The following is a 10985-nucleotide window of genomic DNA, read 5'->3' on the forward strand; positions in this document are numbered from 1 at the left end:
TTTATTTTCTTCAAATTTCTTATCGAGAAAAATACTTAAATATTCGAACAAAAAGATAAACTCAAAGGGAAAGTATCTTTATATGTATACCTAATAAAACACGTTTCAGATCGTAATCGCCTCACGCGAGGAAACTACGATCTATTTCTCTTCTCATGCGTTTCATGATATGATTACAGAGTTCCTTTTTGCGATTGCAACATTGCTGCATTGCATTGTAGCGATTTTTCCGTTATTACGTTAACCAATGTAGCAATTATTGCAGCATAACGCTGCAAAAAAAAAAACGATTTCGGGCTCGTCAGTAATAACCGTTATGCAATTCTTAAGCGTTAACCGATGTAACGCGGAAGACTCCCGTAATCAATCAACGTGCGATGTCCGTTGAAACCGACATGCAAAACAAATCGCGTTAGGCACACACAGGACTGTGTATTTCTATCAAGAAGATCAAATCAGCATACGGTACCTCATATCTATTACTGGATAAACGCAAAGTTAAAGGATATCAAGTGTACAGTCTTTGCAAAAAATGATTATAATTGAAAATATATACTTTTCATATAAAAATGTATAAAGTTAGATATGAATCAGTTGAATAAGATTATTTAAATTTGACAATAATATAGTTTGAGTAAAAATTTTCTCATTTTATCTTAATTAGTTTTAAAAAATCTACTTCTTATTAAAATAATTTTTTATTTAGATTTTAAATTGTTACCAAACTTTTTATATTACTTTCAAATACAGTATTAAAAAATCTATAATTTTTTCATAACTTTTTCTAAAAAATTTTGCTAAAAAATACATGTAATAATATATCTATAAATAAATGACGTATTTGCTCTGACAATAAATAATATAAATAGTTCGCTTTATTCCACCTTTTACAAATCATGCAAATAGTTCATATAATTGCCTTATTCAATTAAAACATTGTGATCATTAGATTGTTTTTCTTTAATTGCTTTAATTATGATTTATTTTCGTGCATTTTTAAACATTTTTAAAAGATGGCAAATCTGTACAAAACAAATAGATAAGAAGCTTTTTTTAGAAATTTTTCTTCGCTTAATTGTTTTTATGTATTGATAGGAGATAGCATAACAATTTGATTTATTCCATAGATGTATGTCTAAAAAACAGATATTACAATTATTACATAAAATATACATAAATATACATGTTTTACATACGTTACATGACAGTTATATTCGATGTTTGCTTGATGTATGTGCTTTAGATATCAGAATTATGACTTTACGACATTTCTTATAGATCATGTGGCGACTGTCCATTGAATCAGACGGCTTGCTTAGCTAATCATTGCATTTCCGCGGATGGACAGAGACGAGGTATACTTACGGCCAATCGCCAAATGCCAGGACCTAGTATTCAGGTACGACCTCGATGTTCAACCACCGATCAATAGTCTGAGTGCATCACACTTATCGCCAGGAATTCAGTGAAGTTTATTGTAAAAGCGTAATTTGCTTACAATATTGCTCGCCACTTTTCCACACTTTCCCTCCCTTTTTAATTAAAACATATTCCATAACGACTTATTCGCAAATTAATGAATAATTGAAAGCAGGAGATAAAAGTAATTATATTTTAATGTTTCAGTGGATGTGCATTAAGTGAATTTTCCATATTGTTTTGCTATTTTATGATCTGAGATATGGAAAATTTCATACAAAAAAAATAGTTTTTTATTAAAAGATTAAAAAAATTACCTATATATAGATCTGAAAACAATTTTTGACTATCAAAATAATCATGTAGAACGTGTACAAACTCGTTGCTAAAATGTTAAATTGTACTTTTTGTAACAAATTAAATTCACTAAATGTAGCTTAAATATACAATATACGTATAAATAAAAGAGCAAAAAAACCACACGCCAGATGTCGTTAACGGAAGTCATATATTTAAAAATTACTTATTAAATTATTTTACATACTAAAAATGATCATATCTTGGCCGAAACGTTTATGTTTATATTTATTTATGTTAACTTGATGAATTTTTGAAATATATGAATGAAATATAAGATTTTCGCTAACGACATCCGGTGTGTGGCTTTTTTGCTCTTTTATTTATATTTTTGCAACAAAGTTTATACTTGAATTTTCTACGTAATTATTTTGATAGTCGAACAAAATTATTTGCATCAGATCTAAATCACGTAAATTTATTAGATTCATTAATAAATCGTTCTTTCTATAGAATTTGGTCTGATAAAAGTGAATATTATCAGTTTGAATATTATCAAACTAAATCTATTAGTTACTAATTAGTTAATAATTAAACTCGTGAATAATTCATTTTGAATTTTATATCAAAAATCGAGATATTAAATTAATTGGTAATATAGGAATTAATTCTACAATAAGAACATTTTTTTACTATTATCATATTTATGCTATAATTTTAGAGAAATATTGAGTTGATTATAGGTATGTATATAATTAGATTCATATACAGAGTCATACATCGATTATCGCATGATTTCGTCAACATCAATATGCCTTCATTTGCAATCAGTAATTCGCAATTGCATGAAAGTGGATGTTCAATCACATAGAATTAAACGTCATGTGATGATTGAGACACGTACTCAATACTCTTGGTAATTGATTACATCGCATGAATATAGGAATAATCTCGTGCCTTATTTAACTAAGTGAACACTTTGAAGTGAAGCGAATTTTGCTAGGCATCTGATTGCTCTTCCTCGGCCACAAATATTTCGAAGCTTTAGAAATGTTGATTGAAATTAAGTATCTTTTCTCGGGATCAAGTAGTAATTACTTCTTTTAGCAGCTTTTAATAAATCTTTTATGACATTTTATATGATATTCTTTAATATACTTTTAATATCTTTATTTCTGACAGAGAAAAAAGATCAATATATCAGCAGCCATGCTATTTAAAATGATATTTGAACTTAGAAACATTTAAAAAAGAAAATAAATATAGTATTATACTTTTCAAAATAAATAAAAAATTTCAGTGTCCGAATATTAAAAAACATGTAAAATTAAAAGAAAAATAAAATTTTTTAATATGAATATAGATAAAGTTTTTAATAGATTAGTTATACGAAAAGAACAATTTTACTAAAAGATATTAAATTTTATTAAAGGCAGATCTCTAAACATATAATAATTTTATTGGAAATTCAAAACTAGTTGTTAAAATATTAAATGACTTGCAGCTTTACCAATCATGCTTCAGATTCTTACCTAAATTATTTGGATAATCCAACAAAATTAATTTCAGATCTATGCAGCAAAATTTTATCTTACAGCAAAATCATTATTTCCATATATATATATATATATATATGCATTTAATGTATTTATACCATTGTGACAATGATTTTAAGTAAAAAAAAAGAAACAATATATAAAGATAATTACAAAACACATTTGTATTACATATCTGTTACAAAATATATTTATATTATGTATTATATATTACATATCTTCGTGTTGCAATTAAATAATCAAGTTTATAATTGCATGTTCTTCTTTAATTCAATTTAAAACTATCTTTTTAAATATCAATTTAATTAGGCATTAATTTCTAAATGTGCATTACGATGCGATTGTTAGGAAATTTCTTTGAGATATTATGCAATGATTTTATTCTGTATGATCTGGTGTCGGCACAATCTTAATTAATATCACAGTAAACATATTTAGAGCGGTTTTTTTTTTAGATCAAGTATCTAATTGCGAACTTTCATACAAGTTTACGCTTTTGCAGGTTTGTGAAAACGATATCCTAGTGGTGGATGTGATAAATCGTCTTCCTGGTAAAGCAGCTGCGGTGCATTGGCGAGGACAAACGCAAATGGAAATGCCTTACATGGATGGCACTCCGTTGGTCACACAATGTCCAATACCAAGTTACACCACTTTCCAATATAAATTTCGTGCTTCCATACCCGGCACACATCTCTGGCATGCACATGCAGGTTGCTGGCTAATTATTTACGTTGAATATCATATGAATCGCAATCGAAAAAAATTTACAAAATTAATATATAATTAAAATTTATGTACTTTGCAAATATTGCTATTGAATTAATTAAACTACTAATTAATGTATTTGTTTAATGCATTTAATAATAAATTAAAGCTAAATTTATTTATAAAAATATATTTTCTCGAGTTTTAATTATCTATAAAATTATTTATGAAATTCGAAATTAATTTAAATAAAAATGTTTTTATCTTTAAGTTATTTTACATTATATGTAATTATATAATAATGGATTTAATGATTCGTGCAGATATTCATGATATGATTCGTGAGTTGTTTTAGATTAAATATAATCATGTAACAATAAATTTAATGATTCGTGATATTGATACTAACTTTATATTATCAATTTACCTTTGATTATTAATTATTAATTATGATTTTAAAAAATTGTTTGACTGACCTGTTTTTTGAAAAAAATGTTTTCAGGAGCCGATGTCACGGATGGCATTATCGGATCGTTGATCGTGAGACAAGCGGACCTTCGAGAACCTCATCGCGCCCTTTACGACATCGACGATCCTAATCACGTGGTCCTAGTGACCCAATGGCAACATTCGCTTCCGGAAGTACAGTTTAATCAGGGTTATTTAAAACCGGCGATTCTTCTAATCAATGGGAAAGGTCGTCAACCCAACGGACCCGCAGTCCCTTTAAGCACATTCACGGTCATTCCAGGACGACGTCATAGATTTCGTGTCGCTAATGCCGGAGGCGCTGGTGCATGCCCGGTGACGCTTTTTATCGATGGCCATTTGCTTCTCTTGATCGCGCTTGACGGACATCCTATAGAACCACGACAAGTCACATCTATTACTTTGGCTAAAGGTTGGAGTTTCGTTCAATTTCTTCGTAATCGGATCTCTGTACAATCCTCAATGTAACATATTGATGCTACATAAAAAGAATAATTTTGCTCAAGCATTTAACAAAATAATTATGTAGAAAGCTTAAGCTGCTTACTAGAATGATGATTGCGTTCAGCAAAGAAAGCAGCTTTGCAATTTGTTGTAAAATTCTTTAATATGATTGGTTTATATATTTAGACCCAGTGAGGAACTAAGCGCAAGATCAATCACATTAAAGAACTTTACGACAGCAAAGCTGCTTTCTCTGCCAGATACGGCCATATTAAAATTTTCTGCAGCGTTGTCATCAACGCTTAAGCATTCTATGTAATTACTTTGATGTTCTAACAAAATTATTTTCAGAACAAAATTATTTAGATAAATTTTTAGATACTCTATTGTTTTTTCTGTGTACATTAAAACAATTTTCTTAAATCTAAGTAATATTTTCTCGAATAGTACTAAGTAAAAACACTTCCTTATTACAGATAAATGTTTACTATAAACTTAAATATATATAATTTGATTTAAATATTATTTTCTTTATTTAATAAATGTTTATTTGTAAAGAAATGTTTAATTAATATTATTTAAGAAAATATTACTTTAGATTTAGGAAATTTTTTTTCAGTGTAGGTTTAACGATTTTTTGATATTGTCAGGAAAATTGAATACGTTTGATCGAAACGCCTCCACAATTTACTTGCTTCATATTTTTTCCATTAAAAAATTGATTGCGTAAGACTATAGAAATATTAGACACAGAAACGTAAAAATCTTGCAAAAAGTTTCGCAAGTTATCGATTCTTCAGTTGTAACTCACATAGCAAGTGATGACATTTATTTTCTTAAACGCTTCCACTTTCAAATGTATCGGATCTTAAGTAGCACGTTCGCTGATACGTTCTCTACGTTTATCCTTTGAGATTTACAAGAAAGTTAGGATATTCAATACTATAAGATCGATAGCCTTAACTTTACCGTTGCTCAAAGCAAAACTTCATTTCCCGATTTCTCACAATTTTCATCGAATATGCTGAGACTGATGAATAGTCTTCAATATTCGTTAAAGGTGAAAGAGCGGACTTCGTCCTCAAAGCGAGCAAACGCATCGGGTCCTACTGGATGAATGTGCACACAGCGAAAGAATGTGGAACGAACACGATAAATGGCGTAGCGATGCTCAACTACAAAGGCAATTCGGAAAATCCTGCAGCAACGGCGGAAGCTATCGATCAGCGTGATATTGACGAGATAGGAACAGACCGGGTGGCCGTGACGACGAATCCTACCGAGAAATGCGGCGACCGAGAGAATTTATGCGCTATGGATATTCAAAGTATCCGTAAAATCCCGCAGACCCTGACTAAGCCCGGAACGGACGTGACACTGTATCTGCCGATTAACTACAAGATGCAAGCGACGGAACTGATAGGTCCGTAAAAAATTAATAGAAGTCCCTAATGGGAGTGAAAGTGCGAATTAAGATGCAATCGGGATGTAATTGCACGGGGCATTAATTAACGCGGGCAGGCTTGAATAAAAATTCTGCCTCCTAAGTTTCACCGCTTTTTTCATTCATCATATTAATCATATTATATCAAATCCGGGTTATTAAAATTTTACTACCATATTTCGTACGTAATAGCGTATCTCGGTTAGAAAGCACTTTCATAATCAAATATTACTTTTTTTTATAATCACAGAACTTTTTTTCGATTAATTTTTTGATAGATTGAGAATTTATTTATTCTCAGGTTTAATATTTTATATGTATAACATTAAATCATTCAATCATTAAACCAGTTATATACATATAATGATTTTTTGCATTAAAATCCTTTTTAAGGTTTTTAATGTAAAAGATTACATTGCTATTAAAAATTCAAGATAAATTAAATTTAAGAAAAATACGAATATATAAACATGTATCACTCTTAAATTTCAGCCAATTTAATTAAAATAAAAATGTTATGCAATTTTATTAGTTTAAGTATGTTATGAAAATATTAAAGAGGATAAAGAAGCTGCGATGTAGAATAAGCTGATATAATTTCGAAAATTCTGAAATAAGATTTAAATACAATTTTCGAGGTTCAAGTTTTGCAATTCTGATCTTATTGTGGATAATACTAAAAGATACCAAACAGAAGAAAACCAAACTAAAACTAAAAGATTGAATTTTATGTCGTTCAAAATCGTACTACCTTGTTTATTGATTTCTCATACCTATTACGAATAAGACACTGATAGTAAAACTATATTTTCATTAAGCTCTAGAGAACAAAGATTTATTTTTTTTAATCTTACAGCTGTTCCTAAAGATTTATTATAATTCATTATTTTATTATATTTCTTATCTCAAAATATATACAATACTATTCCAGTATCACTATAGTGGCTTTCCCGTCCTGTAAAGATTAATCTCTTTACAAATGTCGTAATAATCGTCTTTGTATAATCATCACTTTGAATATACATGAAGAAGAAATTTCCTAACGCCCGATTCGCAATGCACATCGAGAAAACAATGTGTAATTAAATTGATAAAAAGACTATATGGATAACTTTAAATTAAAAAAGAAAAAGAGAGAGAGCGATGTGCGATATAAACTTGATTATTTAATCGCAATGCGAACATCTTTCGTCTTCTTCAGGTGATGGTGGGACGGAGACACGAGTGTTGAATGTGAACAACGTCACTTTCACATTTCCGCCGTCACCGCTGTTGACCCAAGGTGGAGACGTGTCCCCGGGGATGCTGTGCATCAACAACGAGGATGATCTCAATGAGAGCAACGAAACCATGTCGCGACGCCGATGTCGTCAAGTCGGCGACGTCGGCGGGGGTGACATATGCGAGTGTGTAAACGTGCGCCACGTGCCTCTCGGAGCAACTGTCGAGATTATTCTCTTGGACCAAGGTAATCAGTCTCATTCGAATGTAATTAAAACGCAAAACCGATTAACTTGCAATGTCGCGTGCACATTCATCTCATGTACATTTCTAATTAATTTAAGTTGTCCGCGTTTTTCTCCTCCGTTTCCATTCATTCGAAATCTTCATGTTTGTCTAGATTTTATGTGTAAAAAGCCTAAAGAAAGACAGGCAAGAACAGATTTTTCACACTCATAATTTTATGAAAGGCCTAAAGAGTTTTCTTTAATTTTCTTCCTTTTTTATCGGTATATATTTCTCTTCAATGATAAAAATATACCCCTAGATAATACAAAATGTTTTATGAACATCTTTAAAAATACAAATAATCTCGGAATATTTAAATCGAACGTTTTATGAATATACATAGAATATTTTATATATTTTTAATAAAAAAAATATTTCTAGAAAGTTCTTCAGAATATTCATAAAGTTAATGAATTGTACGCTGCACATGTGCAGCTCATTAACTATCAACTAACTGCTTTAAACTACTACGTATTAAACTTATACGAACAAGATCAAATCCACGTATAAAGAGATGTAGAATATTTTGTAGAAAATTACATAAAATATTCTATAGTTTTTCATAGAATATTTATAGTTATGTCCTTTAAATATATCATCTATATTTGACGGTATTTTAATATACATATCTTTAGAATATATAAATATATTTTTAATATATAATGTACATATTTCAGAAACATTTATAAAATTTGCATGCTATTTGGCTACATTGAACTATATATAATTAAATAATATGTCATATTCAACAATACTGTATGATTTAGCAAATTTCAAAAGATACAAAAAAAAGGTCAAAATAATTTAAATACTTCTCTTTTAATAATTCTCAGCATTTTATGATTAGAGATAAGAAAAGAATTCTTAAATTATCAAATATTCGTAATATTGAACTTTAGTCAGAATCTTTAATCAAGACAATGCAAATTAATACGGAATATGACAAGGTTACTGCAGGAACTCATTATTACGCTATTCGTTTGAAGGCGTACGGTCTCCTGCGTAATACAGCGTAATCATTAGTTTAATTATTACATAGTTCCTCCAAGCACATGCTTGAGGATAATCTTACAAAATGAGCATAAAGCAGCACGTGAGAGAACATTAGCAGCATAATAGAATTTACGTTTGACCCCAATATCTTTACATCTTGTATTGGCTGCGAAAGTTAAAGTTATTGATGAAGCCTCTCATCATCATAAATCACTTTTGATGAGGGAGGTATATATTATTCGTTTAAAAAACAATATTTGATGCGTCATCGCGATTTCTTTTAAGACAATTGCGATAGCCGAGAGAAATCCCGCGACTTCCGATAACAGCACGTGGAATGATTGATCTCTTTCATAAAGCTTCGCAATTACACGAAACTAATTTCAGCATCGACTATCGGTTCGTAATATTTCTCGTGAAATTATCTTCATTCGTTTGTTCAAGAACCATTTTTTACATGATGCAGGTTTTTTTTATGGATTTTATTAGACCTGTTCATGCTATAAACATTTAATTTTTATATAATTTAGTAGTTTTATTTAATTTATATGTCAGTTGTTATATACCTATAATGTTTCTCATTCTCTCAGCATCATAATATAATTTGACATCATAATAATTCAATATTATTAAAATAATTTTAACTAAAGTCACGAATAATAATAATAATAATTCGGCAATGATTTTTTTGCTACGAGGAATTCTATTCAATTATAAAGTTATATTATTGTTATAGATTAATCTATTATTTTGTTATAGGCGGTTTGAATGATTTAGTTTATCATCTACACGGCTACAGTTTTTATGTGGTGGGCGCCCGACAATTTGGGCGAAGTGTATCACTACAAGAGCTGAAAAAACTCGATGAGAGAAGCCAACTGTTCTCGCGGAATCTCGATTGCGCATTAATCAAGGATACCATCGTCGTGCCTAAGTTTGGTGCCGTGGCACTGCGATTTAAAGCCGACAATCCAGGTAAACCTTATCTTATTAAACTGATACAAATACTTAATGTATTGTACAAAATCTCTATTCAAATTCAATTGTTAATTTGATAACTTTGTTTTGCAAATTGAAGATAATTCTACTGTTAAAATATACGAAGATAGTAGCAATTGATGGAATTATATTAGCGATTAGAAACAAAGAGTTTTTCGCAAACTGAATTTTAAACTGTATAATAAATAGTAAAATTTTTGACTTTAAGTTCAAACCTTAGTTTAACTTAAAACCGTTAAACATTTTTTTTTTCTTATTTATATTAGATTTACAGAATAGAATATTAAAAATATGTGTATAAAATACAAGCAATTTTAATGATACAATATAATAATACAAAAATAACTTATCAACTAACCGAAAAAAATAGAACATTATTAAATTGATATCTTTCGGTTTTTAACAGAGTGTCATCGGCGATTTTGATGTAATAGTTAATAGTTAATAATTAAGATATCTATGCCAGTATTCGTAGTCAGATCTTATATTCAAAACCGTCTTAAGTACAGTCTTAAGAAGTCACGAACCAAGAGGATCGTATGAGCGTCTTAAGATATTAATTAAGACAGTCTTGAAATAAGAAGGGACTATGAATACTACCCATAATATTTTTATTAATTAAAAAACTGACCTAATAAAACTATCAACATATCAATTCGACAAAACTCTTATCTGACTTTGCAGGTTATTGGATGTTGCGGGATGAGCACGCGACCGATTGGACCCGTGGTTTGGATGTTATCTTACAAGTTGGAGAACCTAGCGACATGGTGGCGGCGCCACAAGACTTTCCAAAATGTGGATCCTTCGTTGGACCCGATTACTTTCTTATATAGACTGCTTAATCGTTAAATATATAATTGTATATAATTGTATATAATAATAGTGTTTTAAATAGAAAGTATTTTTATTGTTAAATATACTTTATGAATTTTTATAAATAAATATCCACTTATGTTCGCTAATTGTTTGGAAATTATCGACTATTATTTTTCTTGGAAATCCAATTATCGAGAAAAAATTAATTGAATGCCAATCTCTTTACAACTTCTCCATTTCCAACTTCAAGGAACTTTGAGAATATATTGATTTATAATTTAAATTATAATTTAATTATTAATCAACTA

The 10985-nt window shown here is 29.5% G+C and overlaps 1 protein-coding gene across 5 annotated transcripts in view; it reads left to right on the forward strand.

The window, feature by feature from the left end:
- The window catches only part of LOC108751246 (laccase-4-like), a 22590-nt gene extending 11865 nt beyond the window's left edge, over positions 1 to 10725 (forward strand). For all 5 annotated transcript variants that reach the window (XM_018491334.1, XM_018491333.1, XM_018491331.1 and 2 more), the window contains 7 exons: positions 1279 to 1399; positions 3775 to 3985; positions 4483 to 4881; positions 5974 to 6336; positions 7559 to 7825; positions 9619 to 9834; positions 10543 to 10725. In XM_018491334.1, coding sequence (XP_018346836.1) covers positions 1279 to 1399; positions 3775 to 3985; positions 4483 to 4881; positions 5974 to 6336; positions 7559 to 7825; positions 9619 to 9834; positions 10543 to 10694 — 1729 coding nt within the window. In that variant the 3' untranslated portion in view covers positions 10695 to 10725. The remainder of the gene's footprint in view (positions 1 to 1278; positions 1400 to 3774; positions 3986 to 4482; positions 4882 to 5973; positions 6337 to 7558; positions 7826 to 9618; positions 9835 to 10542) is intronic.
- The last annotated feature ends 260 nt before the right edge of the window (positions 10726 to 10985 follow it).

Source organism: Trachymyrmex septentrionalis, unplaced genomic scaffold (assembly GCF_001594115.1).
Source record: "Trachymyrmex septentrionalis isolate Tsep2-gDNA-1 unplaced genomic scaffold, Tsep1.0 scaffold42, whole genome shotgun sequence".
In the NCBI taxonomy this organism is placed as follows: domain Eukaryota; kingdom Metazoa; phylum Arthropoda; class Insecta; order Hymenoptera; family Formicidae; genus Trachymyrmex; species Trachymyrmex septentrionalis.